Source organism: Falco rusticolus, chromosome 4 (assembly GCF_015220075.1).
Source record: "Falco rusticolus isolate bFalRus1 chromosome 4, bFalRus1.pri, whole genome shotgun sequence".
NCBI lineage: Eukaryota > Metazoa > Chordata > Aves > Falconiformes > Falconidae > Falco > Falco rusticolus.
Window position 1 is genome coordinate 93,655,580 of NC_051190.1, and position 21,170 is coordinate 93,676,749.

The 21,170-nt window shown below is 42.4% G+C and overlaps 1 protein-coding gene across 1 annotated transcript in view; it reads left to right on the top strand.

Moving 5' to 3' along the window:
- The first annotated feature begins 1,186 nt into the window (after positions 1-1,186).
- Positions 1,187-21,170, top strand: part of NPSR1 (neuropeptide S receptor 1) — a 59,448-nt gene continuing 39,464 nt past the window's right edge. The window contains exons 1-2 of the mRNA XM_037383845.1: positions 1,187-1,333; positions 14,246-14,378. Coding sequence (XP_037239742.1) covers positions 1,187-1,333; positions 14,246-14,378 — 280 coding nt within the window. The remainder of the gene's footprint in view (positions 1,334-14,245; positions 14,379-21,170) is intronic.

The window sequence follows — 21,170 nt, forward strand, 5'->3', positions numbered from 1 at the left end:
GAGCGTGTTGTGGAGACCACTGCTGCAGGAGCTGGGGAGAGGGTGTGCTGTGCTGGCCAGAGCGAGTTGCTTAATGCCTCCTGAGCTCCCCCATTTCTACCTGTGCTTGCACACCTGTAAGCACAGGACTGGATTCTGCTGTGAGCAGGTAACGGGAAACCGAGTGCATGACGTTCTGCTTAGGATTGCATTGGTATCGAGGCACAGCATCTCCACAAAGCTGAACAAGTTCTGAATTTACACGTGATGTTGCGCTCGGTTCAGGGAAGCTGTGCGCACTGTCATCTGCCAACTTGGTGTAAAAATGGGGTAAACACTAGAGGTGGGGAAAAGCATCCGAATGAACAGAGGGTGGGTGAGATTGGTGCCTAGAAAATTAATGAGGAGAAAAATAACTGATCATTTTGTTCTGAAGTATCCTTGAGCCTCCAAGTAACTAGCAGTCTCTAGGAGCCGTACCAGACAGGTTGTCCATACGGTGATTAAAGCACTCCCCGTACTGGGTATGAAGCATGTTTGAGCTCTCTGCAAAGGTAAGGGCGAAGGCCTTTTATGATTTATTTTTCTTCTTGGTAAAGGCAACTTCAGAAGGCAGATAGACACTGACAGGGAAACTGCGATAACTTAAGCCTAACAACTTCATAGGGTTTTGCTAATACAGGAGAGCATGTTGGTGCTTGTGTGTAGATACACCACAATTCCAAAGGTAACTGAAATCAAAGTGGGCTGAGCTAGGGTAAGCAGGCAAAGCTACTGGGTGGAATAGCCAGGTTCCTGAGCTTAATGCAGGGAGGAGGTCCACACTTTTACAGGTGTGCCTGACTCCAGAGGTGACAACTTGGGATGCAAGACAACCCAGAGTCCACAAGGCACATGGCTGTGTCCATGTGCACTGTCTTTCTTACTGGCTGCTGCCCTTGCTGCTGGAAAGAGCATGTGGATGGCTGTCGTCAGAGTTGTACCGAAGGAAAGCTCAAAGGGATGATGCCAGCTTGGCTTCTTTTTTTCTTTTTTTTTTTTTTTTTTCCCTCCTCCTATCACTCAGCTGCACTAAAGCCCGATGCCTCTGGTAGCCAGTGGTGGAGCAGTGAGAAGCTGGTTTTGTTGCTGCGCTTTTACGGGAGAAGCCTGGCTGCATTAACTCTTAGAAAAACAAGCACCTAGACAACTCGAACAAAATCCAGTGATGGAGGTCGGCTCCACAGAAGCCAGCAGCAGCTCCCAGGGAAGCGCCGGCTGGCTGGATCTTACCCTTGTCACCTGCACTGAAATGGTGACTTCCACCGAAGTGGTGGCAGAAGAGGAGTGGGGATCCTTTTACTACTCTTTTAAGGTATTCTTTTAAGTCGAGCATTACTTTTCTCTCATGCTTGCAGCTTTGGTACATTTTCAGCACCTCTGCAGGAAGATAACTAGGATTATTGAACTTTCTTGCCCAGATATTGGTGGGGTTTTTTCCCTGCAAAGACAGCGGACAGCACGTGTAAGGCATTTACTGAAAAACAAAATAGTTTCAGGAACTGGAGTTCAGACTTACAGGTCTTTGCCAATTGTATCCTCTTCCAAGAGGGGATGGTACTGTTGATCTGTAGAGGTGTTGTAATTATACATGCAGCTTTAATCACAAGCTTGCATTAGTTTAACACATCTTCTATATAATTTCTTACAGCCATCACCTTGACATAAAGGATTTCTTTTCCATTTTCCTGCTGCAACAAACACTGTACAGGAGTGAGAGGGGTTTTTGTCAGTTTTGGTTGATTTTTGGTTTTAATCATAAGGGTCAGGTTCTAATTAGCTGGTTTGTTTGTTTTTAACTTGAGCGGGGGATGTAGTGTCTCATGAAGGCTGCTGTTAATGTACCAGATGAATCATTCAGTAGTGAATGCTGTTGAATGACATGGGAAGTGTATTTATTCATCTCCAAAAACAAACATCGCCCTTGCAATGTGAGTGTAGGAAAAAGATGAAAGAGGTACTGAAAATCATCTTTCCTTCAGATTTCTGTGCCTGTTGTCATTGCCATGCTGCATGCCATGTGTCACTTTACTGTTGTGGCACACTGTCCAGGTTAAGTTCAAGTTATTAATAAGTCTGAGAAGGAGTACCCTGCCGTTCCTTCTGGAGCAGAACCAAAGAGATCACTTTCAACTGGAGAGATGTAGGCGCTTACATCATTTCACAATATGTTAGGTAAAAGGGGATATGATCAGAGGCAGTTTTGTTTTCTGTGAGGTTGTTAGTGCTGTGACACAATGCCAGTGGAATTACAACAGGTTTCCACCCCTGTTAAGAATAAAGTTGATCTGCAGTTCTACAGTTCATTAATGAGGGTCTCTTTTAACATGCTGCTGATTCTTTTTTTTTTTTCTTATCTAGAATTTCAAGGATGAAAATTCTTTTTTTTCTTCTCTTCATGTTAGACTCCTAAAATGCTCTTGAAAAAAATCAGAAGCAACAAGCAAAATATTTTTAACAACTTTCTCTTTATCCCCTTTGTTCTTTCAACAGTTAGGGCTATAAATCTGAACAATGTCATGGGAGCAATATTTTATAATGGTAAAAGTGACAGTTAATTCCATGATTAGAAAGTCCTCAGGCAGAAAAATGCTCCTTAATAGGAGAGACTGAGTAAATTACAATAATTAAGAAGCCATGGATAGTCATGCATGCTTATCCATTGCTAAAGGAAACTTGATTCTGTTAGCTGAGAGTTTCTTATTAGACTTGCGCTTCTCTGTTGGATGTCTAGCTCTGGCATATATAGCATGAACTTTGCAAGGAGGTTCACTGATTTCACATCAATTACTAGCTGTTGATAGGCGTGGAAATATTTTGACTCTGGAGACAAGTGACAGCTGGTGCTGCTGCAGAAAAGGAAGGATAAAGCACCTGCTCTGATGACTATGGTGCAGGGAAGTCAGGGCTCCATGCTAGCAGTTTCAGCTTCCCTCCCTGTAAAAGCTCATGTGTGGAAGGTGCCACTGCTACCTGCTGACTCTGTTGGCAGTCCTCCACCAGAGCTGCCCATGTTGTGGCCATCTCCTCGCCCCTTGCTTCCAGCAAGACAAACAGCATCTCTTTCCTCTTCACAAGGGTGTCATTACGCAGCTAAAGCAATAAAAGTTTCAGCTTGGAATAGGCCGAATGGAATAGAAATCAGAGGTCAGTATCAAAATGTAGTGACAAATGGGAGTTTGGCTTTTTATTGGAGTTTTCAAACATGTTGTAGCCCATGGCTGACAGTAGAGGCAGGCTGGATGAATGGCCACCACACAGGTTGACCCCAGAGCCTGTGCCAGGATGCAGACAGGGCATACAAGCTATTTCTGCTTGGGAAATGCAGGTTTAATCTATCTTACCAAAGCAGTCATAAGAAAACGTGATCTAAGCTGATAAACAGAGGCAAGGGAGTGACGCTCACCCAGTATCTGGAGCAGTTGCTGTTAATGAACTTTTAACAATTCTACCCAATGACAGCTGTGGAGGGATGCTGCTTGAACTATGGGAGCATGTGCTGGTTTCTTTTCCTCCCATGCTTCAAAAAGACAGCCGGTGCCTACCTAAGGTGGTGTCTGTGTTACACTGTGGTGGCAATGTGACAAAAGTGAAATAATGCGCTTTAGAGCAGTTCGGTGCCAAAAAGTCCTGTTACCGGCTGAGCTGTGAGTGCTTCCCTGCTCTCCATTTCAGAAGCATTTGAGCTTCTGTCTAGTCCTCTTCAGAGTTTAACAACTAAATCCTGCACAGCTTCAGATTAGAAAGCATTTTGCCAGTTCAATTAGGTTTCTTCTTTTCTATTTTTGGCTGGGAAATGGAGCATTTCATCCACTTGAAGGAATGCGCATTTCGCTTCTGGTAGTCATTACCACCACTCCCTGGCCAGCTGCTCACCGGGGCTTTGCCCGTGAAGCCTCTCTGGGACCATGGCCACGTGGGCTAACTAGGCTGGCTCTCGGCATGGAGCGCTGGGGGCACCCACACACCGCTCAGCGTGCAGGATGAGCTGGTGCTTCCCACAGCAAAAGCAGTGGCTCATTCCCACCTGCATTCAGGTCTTTCTGCTGTGTTATGGCAAATTGTCCCCGAAAACCCAGCCTGTATTTCTTCCCGGGTGCCTTTACATGAGGCATCCAGGTAGGTTATTGTCTGAAACCACAAGAAGTCCTATTGGCTGTGTCAGCACCAAATTCAGAACAGATGTGCAAATTGTATTGATTACATCTCTAATCTCCCAGGCCAAGGGAGAGTTCATTCCATCCCTTTACAATCTCCCCCATATGCATTTAATCTAGGTGTGAAAGGGCTTTAAGTGAGTGTTAGCTGCCCTCTGCCCAGTACAGTTACCTGAAAAGAACAGGGACCATCTGAACACCTGCAACCTTGCTCCACTTTAGAACCTCCTTAACTCTAGAAATTTGACAAGATGCATGGAGACAAGTAGGAATCTCAGAATAGGTTTGCCCTAATTGTCCACAGGGGTGGAAGGTTTGGTCACGGCTGGAGGAAGCACCTCCCCTTGCCAGGGCCCCAACAGCCCCAAAGCTTCCCCAATGGTAGGAGCATGTGCTCATCCTCAGAGAGGGCTCACCTCTTTGTTAAGAGGTCTTCTGAGAAACAGGATGCCCTACTTTTATGCAATAGAAGAAAGGATGGAGTGCTCAAAAGGAGAAAAGTCCCAGCCACTGTTCCTTTCTTGGTGGGACTGTGTTCCCACCACCAGCATCTTCTGTTTCCCAGGAGAGTGGCCTGTCTTTCATCATCCAGTACATTTTCTTAGTTTGTTTTCTGATGTGTAGAGCTGAGCCCTTACCTGTGCAGCAGGATGCAAAGGTTTTGTCATTTACACCCAAGGTTGTTTGGGAACCCCAGTGTCTCCCCTGCCAGGTGGGAATCCCAGCCACTGGTCCACATGTTGACATCCCTCTCCTGGCCCCTTGAGCTGTGATGCTGAAGTGTTAGAGCTCTCGGGAGAAACAACATGCATATCGAATCCACCACAAATGATTTTACACATGTAATCTAAGTTCCTAATTTGTTTCAGGGAGGACTGTTTGACATTCTGCCTGTGGCTGTCCTCTCCCAAACACTGAGGCATTCACTGTACCGCATGTTGTAGCCCATGTAGCTCAGATATTAAACAGGACTGTGTAGCCATGCCAGTGTAAACACAAATCTAAGAGCATGTGCTGCTTATCCATGGAGCCTAATGCTCTTTACAGAGGTCAGGGGCTACCATCTCCAGCAAAGTGGTGAGGAGACAGATATGTGGAGAGGTTTGCATAGACTTGCTTTGTAGGACTATCAAGTAAAAAGGATTTGGCTCCAGGTGTCCGCAGAGCCTGTTTATGTCAGGATCTGTTGTCCCTGTCATTTAATCCAAATGCAGGAGTCTCTTTTTCTCCTGGAAAGCATTTGCCGATGCTATTGCTCATTCTGATTTTCCAGCAAACCTCACGGAGCATCCCATCATTGAATACATAATAGAAAAATAATAATTCATGCTGTCAAATTTCTGGAGTAATCTCTGCAAACATAATCATACATTTTTAGAAAAATAGGCATATCAAATCATTTATAAATAACTTTACAATCTTTTGGTTGAGGGAGAGGAGGAGAATTAAGTCTACACAAACAAGGCGTCAGGAACTCCTGAACGCGATCTCTGCAATATGCCATAATGACTGTTGCCACGCTGGGAATGTAATAGCTGTTCTCCTTGTGATACTGCTGCTGCAGTGCTGTTGGCCAGGCTGGCTTCATCTAGTAGCTGAAATGCAACACAGAAGTGATCTGGCTGTATGACAGCCCGACGGTGGGTAGCTCTGAGCCAAGTGATTTGGATGGTTTTATACTAGCAACCTTCATACTTTGACTCCATGGTCCACACAGCCACAGGGTTTGCATCTGTCTGCCTCTCCTAAATAAATATTCCTAGAAAGTACTAATCTCTCCAGTTTTTTAGGATGTTTTCATTGAACAGATTAGGCATACTTAATAATTTTATCCCTTTTTGTGATTAAGAACAGCATTTCACAGTTTTAAATAGAGCTATTAACATCATACAATTATGGAGATGCCATAACCTAATGTCATCTCTTCATGTTGAAAATGTTCTAGGAAAAAATAAATACGTACACCATGAAAAATGTATCTTTCCCGATGACACTAAAATCAGGGATATCTGTTTGTCTAATTCTGTGGAAGTTTCCTAGGGTGCAGTGGGCAAAAAACATCCTGCAATAACTGAACAGTACTGTCCTCATTAATTATTCATCTTGTGCCAAACACAGGAGCGTGGTAAATGTGAACTATCTGCTAATGAAATTGAATTGTTACCATTTATTATTAAATGCAAATATTCCCCTCTATACCAGTCACACCTACGGAGGATTTTAGGGCAGGATGAGGGGTGGTTTGTTTGTCTGTTATTTGAGCTTGGAAAGATCACAGTAGTTCACATGCATTAAATGTTGTGCGCTGAAAAGACCCTGACTCATCTGTGATGGTGAAGTTAGAGCTAAGAAATACATTTTTAAAAAACTGGGGATTCACAAAGAAGATAGATACAGTTTTGCTAGATTTCAAAAAGTAACCTTAATAACACAATTACTCCTTTCCGTGAGGAAGTGTCCTGATTTAGTGAGTAGGCTTTCTCAGCTTGTCTGTTTCCCTAAGTCTAAAGAGGAGAGAATATTATATTTTTTTTCCTCTATATAACACATTAGCTACACAGACTATGAATGCAATACCATATAGACACAAGTTCATGTAAAACTGCTTCTCAGGTTCAGCAGAACAGAAAGCATCAGCTTGGGTCCCTTCCAGCTGTGCCCTTCTTCCAACCACAAGGACCCATGGGGAAGCAACGGTTGCCAGCATCTCTGACATGTTGCGAAGGCTTCATGTGGCAATGCATCCCAGGATCTCCAGAATGACCTGGAGCCTTGTGCTGGGCGGATAACACACACAGCCTGTGAGAAAGCATCTCAGTAAGGCAGCTGCTGTGCTGGAGGCATGAAAACTCTCAGGCATGACCGGTGCCATTGAAAGAAGAAAGCAGCAGTCCCAGAGGCAAACCTGGGACTGAACCAGTATTTATGCAGTTTGAATCAGGCTCCTTCCCAGACCACGCTAATTAAAAAAGCAGAAATCAACTCCTAGAGGTCTTGTTGCCTGCCCAAGTGTGTTCCTGTTAAATTCAATCCTAGTGGAAGCACTTTCAAAGACAAAACATAAAACATAGCTTTGAACTTTCTCTTTTCTCAGTCTTTCTTATATTCACATGAGTTTTCCCAGAGCTTTTTAGTGTCAATCAAATTGCTTTCCCAAAATTTTCAGGAGCAACTTGTGTGGATGCTGTATAGAAATATCTTTACAGTTTTGCCTTGCTAGATGGAGAACATTCTTTCAAAACGCACTTGTATTACAGGGATGGCCAGCACAATTGTTGCTCCTTGTGACAGCTAGGGAGTAAGATTTCATTGATCTTCCTAGATGTTAGTGTGTTTCTTGCTTACTGAGACCAGGGCTACCAGCAAATGAATCAAGGGTGATCCAGCCATTTTTGCAGCTTTTCTTGAGCACTAGGAGCTGACTTGAATTCATCATCTGAACTTTCACGTGCAGGTGACTAACATTTACTGTATGAAGCTTACTTCTAGCCTAAGTATCCCATCCACTGTCCCTCTTTTTGTAAGATATTTGGTGCCTCTTTATTCCCTTTTGACAGTCAGAACTGCTAACGTATGTGTAATGCACCTACAGCTTATCTTCAAGCAGATTTCTGTTAGGTGTGGTCGTGGGTTTGTTTCCCAACAACCCAACTTGTGTTGAAAGTTTCAATACAAGAAGAAATATGGTTGTTTCCAGTTTTCACTTTAACCAAGTTTGTTCTTTTTTATGTATTAAAGAACCTTTATTGTGTAGCTGATAAAAGTAACACTAGTCATGATCCCTTCAATGGCATCACACTTTACTTCTCATGGTTTAAGCTAGTCACACCCTGGCAGGAATTCTTCATCTTAGGCCTCCATGCTTATAAGCATAAGACAAATGCCATTTTACACTTTTAAAGTCCTTTTTCCTAAGACTAATATGTTTATGTCGTTTCCATGCCAGTAGCCTTTACACCCATACTCTTTACTCGCAGAGTGAACTTTAATTTACATAAGATTCCCACAAAGATGAGTTGTTCACGTTTTTATGATACAATAAATAATATACAGCTTGTGCAAGGCACTCATCTGATTACATCTGTAAAAGCACCTTTTAGGTCTTACGCATACTTGTGTGTGCATAATAATTCAGATAGGGAAGGACTTCTGGAGGTCACCTGTACCACCCACTCGAAAGCAAATTCAAACTATGCCAGATTGCTTAGGGCAGCGTCCACTCAAGTTTTGAGCTTTCTCAAGGGATGGAGATCCCGCAGCCTCTCAGGCTCCCATCCCAGTGTTTGACCACCCTCAGGATAAACACCTTTCTTAATGCCTAATCCAAATGTCCCCTGTTACAACTCTTACTTGTGGCCTCCAGACCTTTCAATGTGCACATCCAAGAAGAACCTGGCTCACTCTTCTCTGCACCCTCCTGTTAGATAACTGTAGGCACCAGTTAGACCCCACAAGTCTCCTCTAGGGTTTCTGCTGTGGAGGAGTCTTGCAGTATGAGACAGAGGGGGGTTTATTTATTTTTGGGGTTTTAATTTATTTTTAAAAAATTTATGAATTATGTCAGAGGTTGTGCCAGTACTTTTAAGAGTCCTTAATTAAATTGTGCCAATGACTGTCTTTGATTTCTTCTAGTGTTGCAGTCCAAAGTGCAATTTGCCATAGAAGTAAACGAACTATAAATCCCTGACTGAAATCAGTCAAGCTGCATGGCACCTGGCTGCCTCAGGAAAGCTAAGCTTCCTGATTTTATTGTTGGGGTATTTTTTGGGTGGGGGCGGGGTGGTATTTTTTCTTTTGTTCCAGTCTAAATGTGGGCTGTTAAAATAGCAAATCTGTCCTGAACATTTTCAGTAGTGAAAGTTCAAGACTCCAGATCTTCCACAACAAGGTAAAAAAAATGTAAATCTAAGGCCCTCCATTTTCTTGCATGGCTTGCAATTAAAGTGATTACTTCAGAGGATAAGAAAATATTTTTCTTTTTTTTCCCCTCCCTTAGGAAAGTGCAATGCAATCTGCTAGTGGTGAATCTGACCATGAGCATGACAGTTCCCCAATTTAGCAAGGAGATTTATGTGTTCTTCTTATGTGTTAAGAACATCCTTACAGAATTGTTTGGCTTGCTCTATGATTACATCTCTCTTATGATCTCAATTGCTGCAGTAGGCTATGCTAGAAACATAATTTTTAAAATATACGAAAGGCAAGCAGGAAGAACATTTGCATATTTCCAGAATTTAATCAACCAGCAAGAGGAAGTTGTTCAGAGACTTAAGCAGCTCCTGACCTGTGATATGAGGGATCAGTGCCCCTTCTTCACCCAGGTGACCAAAGATGTGGAGCAGGAAGGCACCAGGTCAGTAAGGACACGAATTCTCTATAGGCCTCCCCTCCTCACATTAAGAGGCCAAGAGACACATCAGGAACAGAGTACCTCTCCCTCTCTTTTGCTGTTTATTTGCTCATTACTTACCTGGCGACCTATTTTTTCCCAGCTGTTTCCCCACCAGCCTCAGCAGCTAGAACAAAAGTTCTTGTTCAAGTACAAACATGCTTTTTCCATTGATGCTGAACCTCTCCTGAGGTCTTGATAAAAGCTGCTCACAAGGATGATCTTTGTCTGTCTTGATAGACTTACCACAGCCTATGGATTCAGAAATTTTGTCAGAGAAACAAAATAAACCTCTTCTACAAGCAGAAGAAAATGCACACAGTCTTCAGACAGGTTTTCTGGCTTAAATTTCACCCATGAAGAGGCTTGCTTCATTGACTAAAGCTGGTTTTAATGTTTAAGAAAATTAACAAAACATGAATATGTGCCTCAGATGTCAAGCACTTCCATGCTCCAAACCCAGCAGTCTTGTGGAATGGTAGTGCATCCAATGGTTATAGTCAAACCAATGAAATCCTCTTGACTTTGTTTTGGTTTATGACCTTAATTAATTTGCCAGCATCTTTAGTTTTTCTAGTCTAGAAAAGCTGGTATATGACACTAGTCTCCCTCGCAGCATTCTCATGCAATGCAGTTAGCAATGCCCATTGCAAAAGCAGCCCTTGCCAAAAGCTCCTACACAGGTGTTTAGGAGATGTTCTTATCTGTCTTTTTATCCAAAATACCTCTGATGTCTGTGCAACATGTTATTAAACAATGTTTTTTTCTAAATCACCTTGCTGAGGATTGTTAGAAAAAGGATTTTTGCTTGATGAACAAACAAGGCATGAACCTCTATGTCTAAACCTCTATGTCTAAACAACCTTAAGGTGATGAATAAAACAAAATTATAGAAAATGCAGCTGGAGTGAAGTTCAGGGATCAATCAGCTATGTCTCTAATCTAAAAACTATTTTTAAGACCTTCACAGATGGAGGTTTCACTGACTCAATCAATCTATCTATATATATGGTGTATTTTTAAGTCAAGTTTTTAAAGCGATCAGCCTGAATTCTGTAGTTTTCGTTCACTGATTTTCAGCCAGTCTCCAGGGGATCTGAAGAAGAGACTATACCTTTACTTTTTTACATCAGCCTTTTTGTGACTTCAAGGCTATGTTCATATTTTCCTGCAGTTTGCTTTTTACTAGATTAAGCAACTTAATTCATGAAGTCTTATTGCCTGGCTATATCTTCTAGACTGCTATCAACTCATTGCTTTGTGCCTCATGAGGCATGGCACCCAGGAGTGGGTACGGTACAGCTGCTGGGTGCAGTGGAAGGATTAGAGCAGAGGCACACGAGACTAGTGTTAATCCCGTGACGGTGGTTATCGCTCTCGTGATAGGGTGATGTTATTAAATCCCGTTCCACTTGTGGGGCACCTTCTGTGCTGCATGTGGGGGGGCATGTTTTGAAGGCTTGCCCAACCTGATGTCATTATGCCCACTACACTGTGAAGTGCTGCACTTCTGCTTTGTTGGACAGCATCTTGGGGTTTTTTTCCAATGCCTGTTTCCGATTCATCAAGATAATTTTGAATTCTAAACCTAGCAACTATGAAGGCCTTTATCACGGTAGGCATCCCATTAATAACCACAGAAGTTTTCATTCTGCAAGCTAACAGACTGAGAGAGGCTGCAGTGATTTAAGTTCTCTATTATTATAGCTCCTTAATCCCCAAGAATAAGATACTTTTCTCTCCTCTCTCTCTGAATGGCAGCTACCACAAATAGATTAATAGAAACTTTAGCTTTATTCCTTTGTCTATGGCCTTTCAAACTCACCTCTCCTATATTCAGCTTTTGCACCTCTTAGGTTACCTTTTTAGCTCGTTTAATTATATATTTCCATAGAGGCTGAGCCTAAAATTGCTTAACTGTTAAGCACCACTTTTTAACTTGGCAGGAGGGGATTTAAACTGACTGTATGTGCTGCACCCCTATGGTGGGGAAACACCCCTCTAACAGTCTCTGTGGCTCCATAGCTACTTTTCTGCAGGAATTGTAAGAAGGTTTGCATGTCACATCCTTTTTCTGTTCATACCCATATCAGTACAATATAGGAATACAGAATTTCTTTCAAGAAAATGCTCTCCTGATTTTGTACCAGAGAAAATGGGAACAAATCTTGCCCCTCAGCTTTCTTCACATGTGAAAGATCCTTTCTGAAATGGAAGACAAATCAAAGCCTGTGGAGAACCCACTGATTTCAAGGACAAAAGTGATATGAAATCTTACCTTTTTTAATTTTAATTACCTTCCAAAAGGTCACTTCCTTCCAATTCCTGTTCAAAGCAAAGCATCCCCATAAAAATAGTTCCACTATGTCTCTGCCACACATTTTGAAGGGAATTTGTTTCCAAGAAATTCAAGAGATTTGCAAACACTCAGAAAAGGTGGAGGTTGTTTTGTCTAAAAGCTAAGCATCCAGCCCACACAAGTTGTCTCATCTAGGTCACTATAATCAGTGGATACAGGCCATCCTGAAGTAGGTGAGATGAATGGTGACTCATCTCTGAGACACTGCTATTATCTGGACTGCACTATGACAATTTAGAGTACTTGTCTCTCTTCAGAGCTTTAAAGTTAGGTGAGATGACCCAGATCATACATGATGCTGGCAAAAGTGATCATGCTGGGAAAAGTGAAACCATCTAAACACAGCCGTCATTGTATGCTTAAGCTGAGCTCTGGGTTCAGGCAGAGAGCGCAGCCTCAGGTGGCTCATACACGGGGTTTTGCCTTGCCTGCGTGCCCGCATAGCCCACAGGGTAGCGTGGCTACCTACCTGGAGCAAAGCTGAGGCTGGTTCCCACAAGTGTCAGTAGAGGAGGGACCATGCTTGCTGGCCATGAGGGGGCTAAGAGCTGAGGAGGCACTAAAGCTTGTGGCAGAGCGAGAAGCTCCTTGCCACTGCTCCTTTCCCACCATTTCACCTTCCCTTCCCACGCTCACAGCTGAGCCGTTTTCTCTTTGCAGGCAGCAGGAGCCCTCTTTTCTGCTCATCCATGACAAAGCCATGGGTTAGCAGCTGCCAAATGCTTTTAAGACATGCCCTCCTCTCCTTCTGCTCCGTCATCAGCCCCGTCAGGCAGGTGCGGGTCTCAGTGGCAGCCCCCTTCCCCCTGCTTGCTCAGGGCAGTGCCTTTGGGGTCACTTCTGCTGGGATCCCTCTTCAGCTGCAGCCCTTACCCATCTCCCACATTATGGGGTTGGTGCCAGGAACTGGAAGATCCCAAATGACTGCACTGACATAACCCGAAACCCATCCCAGTTGCTAGGATGTGAATCCAGGAGACCAGTGCATCTGGAGCATTGGAAAGCCACAAGAAGGCAGAGCAGGGTCTGAAGGGGCTGCTGTATTTCAGTCATACAGACCGTCTCCTCCTGAAACATCAAAGGCAGGGACCTGCTTGGGAGCAGCAGGCTCTGGGAGAGGGGTCCCTTCTGGAAACTGGGTTTACCTTCCTATTTACCAGTTCTGCTGAGCCATTACGTGTATTTTTTTCTCTCTTTGAATACGATAATAATGTGTATATTATTGCAGCTGGATACATTAGGATTTTTTTTCTCCTGAGCATCCCTGCTCTATGCCCTTCAAACTGTTACTGCAAAAAGTCCCCTCTTCTACTTGGCTTTGCAGAAGAGCGGCAGGACCACCTTCCCCCATGCCACCGCAAACAGCTTTACACAGGACAGGTTTTTACAAGTGAGAATTTTGCAGAAATGCAGAATAGTTTCTCCAAGCTGACCCTACGCTCACCAGTCTCGGTGCTTCTCGGGCTCAGAGCTGGCTGGCTGCTCTGGAGAAAACACAAACCACAGTCTCACATGGTGAGGGGAAACCTACAGAGTGGCTGCTGCAAAGTGGCCGTCCTGCACCTAGAGGACCAGGCGGGGTTTGGTAGGCCAAAGGGAGGGAGAAGGTGGGGCGTGCTCTCGCCGAAACAAGCGAACGGGGATATGTGCATCCTTGTTCTTGCAGCCAGAGGATCCTGGTACTTTGAGAACGTGAGTAGCTTTTTTCTTTGCTTGCTTTTCTTTGTACACACCACCACTAGGGGACGTTTTGTCATCACGTATCGCTCGCTACACAATTTTACTTTTCCTTACAGTGGGCTCATGCTTTCTTTGCAACCTTGGTGCGCATCTAGATCATGGAGCAGATGTCTGCATTTTGTAGGGTTTGTGGATGACCCAGACTGGCTACAGCTGGGAAGAAGGGAAGTATTTATTTCCCCCATTTCTTCAAAGGAGACCATCTATCAATATTCCTTATGAAGTAAGGCAGCTGGTTATTTCACAGCTTGCTGGAGCAACGCGGGAAAACTGAGGGCTGCCTCTCATTTTAGTGTTAAGTGCCAAACACAGACGCTGCTAGAGGTTTTGTGAAGATAGAAGTAATACACAGCCACTGCAAATCAAACTGGAATGAACATCAACAGCAGTGATGCATGTTAAGTATTTTCTGAAAGAGCAAGAATACCTTCTAGACTAAATGATTGAAATCAATTGGCAAAACTCACATTTCACTCCTTTTTTCCATTCTCATCTCATTTGTCCTAGGATAACTGACTGGCTTAACCCAAGTCACTACCCACCCACATACTGATACACTTTTTTTCCTTTCCTCCAATGCAGACAGAGCAGCTGGTGACTCTTTGGATTCTCTTTATTGTCACAATTGCTGGAAACACCATTGTGCTCTTCTCTACCTGGAGGAGGAAGCGGAAATCCCGAATGACCTTCTTCGTTACACAGTTGGCAATCACAGGTAGCGTACGGGAGGGGAAAGGGCATCTGAACTGCACAGGAACCACTATTAAAATGGCAAATCAGCAAATGCAAGTTTTGTGGTGGAGAATTCAATTGACACCTAATGTCCAGCCGCAGCTTGCCATAAGGCAGATGGATGACTGCTTATCTTAGGGCTCAGTCTACCTCTGATGTTGTAGATTGCTAGATGTAGTTGCTAGATGTAGTAGTTAGTGTCTGTGTCAGATGCAGCAGCTGCAACTCATTGAATTCACCGGATCTTATCTTCTGGTCTGAATTTGCATCCACATTTCCTAGAAGTTATGTACCCAGCTGTTGTCACAGAACTCTTTAAATTACATGAGTTTAAGATGAATCTCTTGTGTTTTTCTGCTAAAACTCTTTCTGAAGTACTTTGTAATGGTATTGCTCCATCAATTATGCTCTTGCATTGAACAGTGAAAATAACCTTGTGTTGTCTGGTTTAACCAAGTAAGAGAAATATAAAAATGTGGGAGGAATGCATTTAGCTAATTTTTTTTAATGGAAAAAAGGAAGCTGATCCAAGAACTTTGTAGTTTTTAAACAAAATGGAAAATGTACAGAAACCTGGTTTGTAAAATATCAATCTCAGCAACTAGGAAACAAAAGCATAAACAGCACATTGTTGCTCTGTGGCCTTGAATGGACTAAATTTCTGGGGGGTTTATATTTCCATGGGGAATATATGTGCTGTTTCTATAACAGTGTCCTGCTATTAATCCTTGCTTACAAGGCAGCTGTGTTGTATTGCTTGTATATATAGGACATATTTGTATGCTTTCTGTTGCTTTTTTTTTTTTTTTGTAAGATATGTTAGGAATTTCAGTACTTTTCCACTAAAGAGCTATGTGATATTCCAGCAATATTGCATCCTCCTTTGGTGTCTGTTGTATCTTTTTTTAAACTGGAAAAGTGAAGGACTACACTCCCCAATTTTCAACATGCACACTTTGCAAGTAAGTGAATTCTGGCTCACAGTCTCAACTGTGTCTGACCCAGAGCTTGTGCCATTGAAAGAACCACTGTCAGCTGAAACAGTTAGACCAAGGTGTGCAAAGCCATGCAAAGGGACAGTCCTGTAACTATGGGTGATGTAAGGATTATTGCAAGGTAAGGAGGTGAAAGTTTGCAGTGAGTCCTTTTCTGAAGTGCTGATGGCTAGTTTTCCTATTTACCTGTGAGTCATCCATAATAAACCATTTCACTTCTTATCTTGGTCCTGACTTTCACATCACTTCCTTCATGTGCCAGCGGTATTTTCTGTCAGGTTGTTGATGCAGCCTCACAGCACAGTCTGGAAGCATCAGTCACAGATCAAGCATTACAGTGTTCACAGGAGTTTCAATATAGCCAGTCTTTGCTCAGGGAGCTCCCAATCCCAGATGAATATACAGAAGATGATAAAAGGTAGGCAACCACGCAGTAGTACAGGCAAAGAGCAGAAGAGGTCTTCACAACTGAAGTGCCAGATGGACACCATCCATTTTTTTACCTACCATCATCAGCAAGTAGAGTACCAAGGGCAACAATCACGAGAAGGGCTTTGGAAGAGAGAAGGATGGAAAATGACCCTGTGTGTCCCTAGTACAGAAGGCATAAGGACTGGGTTCGCTGCCAAAGCAAAGGCACAGATGGTCCATACAGCAGCATGGTGCCAGAAGAGAGGTCCTAAGAGGAAAAGCTCAACTAAACAGCAAAGGGTCTTGTCCTAGTAAGAAAACAAATGTATTTACTGCAGCAGAGAAAGAACGGCCATAATGACGTGGGTGTCCAGGTCAAAGGAATAAGAAACAGACAGAAATGTCTGGACCAGGATAGCCCAGGAGAAGGCTGGTCCACATGAGCTGTACTAGGAGGAGGCTACTTCTGTTGCTGCATTGGGTAAGGCCCCAGGTGGGAATTTTGCCATTTTGGAATCAGAGGAAGAGCTGGCTTTTTGGATTTGAGTGGAAGTGGATACAGAGTTATTCACTAGGGGTTCAAATACCATCTGCATGAAGGGAGGGTAAAGCATTGCAAGTTCAGTTTTGAGGGGGCTGGAAAATAATCAGCGGCAAAGACAACAAGGCAAATATCCCACTACACATGGGCAGCGAATAGTGCTATACAGCTGACGTTACAATATTGTCCATGTGTTCCACTTGGGGATTCTTCTGACCTCCCCTTCCCTAAAATTATCCCTGCGTTTTAAATTCAGAGCTTCAAAGTGCCTGAGTTCAACAGCCTGTTCCATTTCATATTACAGAAATTCACACAGAAAACTCGCTTGACATTCACATCTGCAATGTTAAAAGAAGTAACACCAGCTTGAACAGCGAGGCTCCTTTCAAGCAATGTTGACTTCTTTTTTGTGATGCAGGAGTCAGAACTCTAATTTATCTTCCCGCACCAAGAGTTTCTGTCAGTATTTTGGCACAAAAAAATGACTTAATTCCTGAAATGGAGCCATTTCACTTTCTTATCTTCAGAAATATTAATAAGAACAAAGCAAGCTGGCAACAGTCATCATCCTTTCACAACAAGTTATGAGGTAGACGGAGAACATTATGAAAACACTGGCTTGTCACATTGCTTTGACATGCCAGGCATATTTAAATCCTACCAACTAAAGCCTAATCTCCTGGCAAACAGTTTCTGCTTAGTCAATATTACTACTTCCATCTATTTTGAGATTCTTGAAATATTTATTATTTCTGCCCCAGTAGCAGGGAGAAGAATAATGGATATAGCTTTATCAATGCAGGCATTTCAAAGCCATTTAAAAACTTTTTGTCTATTGATCTGTGGCTGAATAGTTGAGTAGTGTCCTCAATTCTCACATCTTCCCAGTAATGTAGCACCAAAACGAAATTAAAATATAGCCTTCGTGTTAGAATAAACAAGGTATTCAAAGCAAATTGTGCATAATACATGAATAGGAAATGAGCACTGTTGTTCTCCTTGACTGGTTGCCAAGCCAGATGCAGAAGAGAAGTAACTAACTGATTGAGGCTTCTTTCAGCACCGCCAGAATTCAGTGTTTCATCCCACTCGGCAAATTCAGAGATAAGACTCATGCTGATCCCTTACTACACCATAATTCAATGTGGTGCTCAAGGCTGCAGGGATCCGTAGGAATGCGAGCAATCCCTTCAACTTCAGTGTCCTTAAAGATATTGCTGAAGCTGCGATTCAGAATATTTTGTGTTAAATATATGTCTATACAATGCCTGTGTCAGTACCACTTTTAAGTCTGTGCTTAACTCCCAGCTCATGCATAAATCTCTTTGAAATTATCTGGGAATTAAGCACTAGGAAATCTGCTAAGAGTTAACAGCTGAGTTGAACAATAGTATTAATCACTGAGCATCAGCTAATTTAACAAGGAGGAATAGTGCCGTATTTGCCTTGTGTTCAGTTTGCTTTCGGCCATATTCCTTTTTCAGAAAAATGTTTTTCTTAGAACCAAGCTCATCTGTAAAGACTGAAACTGAAGCTAGGTTTCCTACAGATTTCTATCTCCAAGGCAATTTATTTTCTCAGAAAGTGTAAGCTCTGAAGATTACCCTGTGAGGAGGGTATTTCTAAACACTTTCTCCCAAGTAGATTTCTTCTGAGTTTAGCACAAGTTACGCTTATGGCATAGCTGTCTCTCCTGGCAGGAAACCTCTCACATCACCCCTTACCTGGTGCCATTTCACATAACTTCAGAGTCTTTGGGTCTTTAAGATATTTGCCTCTGACTAAATTCACCGGGCGGTTCAAGATCAAAGAGTGAGGTCTGACAGATGGATGTGTCCACAGGCATTGTATCGTGCTGGAAATTTTCCAGTGAAATATGGTTGTTTTCACAAAAGATGGTTTGTCGACACATTTATATCCATTGAGATCACCAAGCTCTACCAAATGAAGGCCTTCTTAATTCTGCTATCAAAATGTAAAAGCAGCGGATATGAGCATGTATAAAACACAATTATTTGAGTAGCATTGGACAATGAATGTCATTTATTGGCAAACAGTCCATTCAATAAAAAAGGTTGTTATTTGATCAATTCTAAAATCAATCAAGCAAATACATTAAAAAACTCAGCTGAAAAGTATTTTGCTTCTCATCATTCCTCATCCAGCTTTAACTACTACTCACAGAGGAACGTATTTAAGTTCTATTTAATGACCAAAAGTTCATAGCTTATTGAGGTTTTTTTTCCTCCAACATTAACATCTAAGAAGTTGGAGCTGGAAATGTCATGACCATTAGCCCTGTGAGTTTCTCTTTCTATTCCAACATTTAGCAGAAATCAGTGCCTTAAGAACAGTGTTAGATTTTGTCTGTGATTAAGGTGAGAAATACGTGTAGGCACTTTACCACATGCCTAGTTTTAAGCCATAGGCTGATGGATTTGGTTGGAAATACATGCTCACTTCAGTATTGCTGTGGCGGTAATGAAGAGAGAAAGTAGGAAGAGCATCAGCTAATTCTATATTAGCTTACATATAAGCAGAAAAGAAAAAGACAACCTGTAAAAATATTTAGCCATAGTCTGTATTATGATATAATACCAGATCCTAAGGCATGGCTTGAGAATGACATTAAAAAGAGAAGGAGGTATTTTTAAAACCATCTCTTTATATCATCACTGCCACCTTCTTCAGTGGCTCCCAAGCTGGACCACAGGATGACTTGGTCCTTAAGCAGCTGCACTCATTTTGTTCAGTGATTAGTAAAAGCCAATATGCTGAAAACTTGCTACAAGAGGGTTAGGTGGAAACGGACCCTGCTGAAGCAAGGAGTGTTTCTGTGCTGCTTCTGCCCAGACAGAGCATGCTTGTGGGACTAAAACCAGCTAGGCTCAGCCACCGACTTTTGGGATGGCTAGTTTAACTAGTTTGCTAGTTAAATGCATTTAATAGGTGCATCTAGCTCTACTACTACAACAGCTAAACATGAACAAACACATGATAAGTTGTCCTTCCTTTCTTCTTCTTTATTTTTCCTCTACAACAAAACCATTAAGGCACTCACTGCTTTAATGAACTGTGCCTGTCCTTCAATATTTTTCTTCCTTGTCTATATGACTTGAAGAAATGAAGATGACTTGTTACTCCCTGATCTGTACAAAAGCTTAATATAATAACACCATTACCAAAATTATCATGTAGAACAATATTAAGAGATAATTGTCTCAGTTCCAGCTTTTAATCTGGAAAATGGTACTTGTAATATTTCTGCACTTCAGAGAGATCACACATATGAATTCATCAGTTTTACAAGTACCTTAGACATCACAGTGATTATGAGCATTGGAAGTTAATTGCATAGAGCCAATTAGCAGCTAACTCAGCAAGTCAGCTTAATGGAGGTGGACTGTTGGCAGCCAAAGAGCCCATAGAGTTCCCAGTTATACTGGAAAACTTATACCTTGCCAGCAGGGTCTTGGCGGGAACCTGCCATCTGATTTACATGATTGCCCACTCAAGACACAGATACCTAATGCAGAATGCTGAAAGGAAACAGTTTCTTTCAACAATTCCCAGAAATCCGTGGCTTTCTCCCGTCTGCACCTCTATTTTCTGCTACTTTGGGCGGAAAAAATGAAGGAAAGGTGAGAGGCATCAGTATCCTCACCTGCAGAAAAGAAGACTTGGAGGAAGTTACAACTGGACTGCAGAGTGCATTGATAAAATTGAGAGAAGGATATCTGCATTTCTTATGTTCATTATGTCCTAAAACCTCTTGAAAGTGTAATTAAGGTATGGCAAAGAAAGAGTCTCTGCTAATGGAACATCAACGCTACATGTTCCTGTCACTACTGCGAAGGATATGTATAAATTGGGAAGGAAGGGTGTCATTTGTTAACATTTCTCAGTCAGGGACACTGAAATTTGATGGAGTACCCAGTGGCAGCTAAATTCCCCAATTTTGGAAGCCACCGGGTTCCTAACGCCTAGCTGGAAGTCCAACAACTCTGCAAGTCACCTGAGTGTACACACAGCTTGAAAAACAGGGAAAGAGATAGATTATATCCACCTTTCCTCTGCAGGCTAAAGAAACTATTGCATTTAGTACAACTGTTCATTTTGCATCCGCAGAATAAATGAGAATCAATTTACCAAGAGCAAAAATCATCTCCAGTAGTAAACACAGCAATATTAACATTACTTATTCAGTGCATTCTATGAAACTATGTCGAGTTCTCTGCACTGGGAGTGAATAAGAAAATTCATTGCATGGCTGCGTTAGTTGCCTAGAGGAGAAGCAATCATTTTCCATCCCGATTCTGCCAAGAAGACTAATTCAGTAACTGGAAAACAACATAGGACTTACTTTAAGTTAGGTATGTATTAGTGTACCCAGAGACATAATGCAGGATAAGATAAATGTGGTCACTGCCTGCAACACCTCATGGTAGCACATGGCCAACCGGATTTGATACCCATTGCCATTTCTGGTGATTTAATACCACCTAGGGGAAACTCAAATTCTCCTTTGAACTTCAGCTCGGATTTGAAGATGAGTCATAGTACCGTAGATCATAATAACTGGACACTGACACTATACAATTCCGGTTTGATATTATGAATCATGGTTTTCTATACTCTTAGATTTCTTATGTGAACAGCCAGGAATATTTCTGTATGTCTATATCTAATCATTCTTGTCTGCCGATGTGGTTAATCAACACAGGATTCCATCTTTCCCAAGGAAAATAGAAAATACCCAGTACATGCATCCATCTTAAAATGCATTTTCTCCAAAACCAAGCCAGAAGCAGATGGGGTAAAAAGCAGG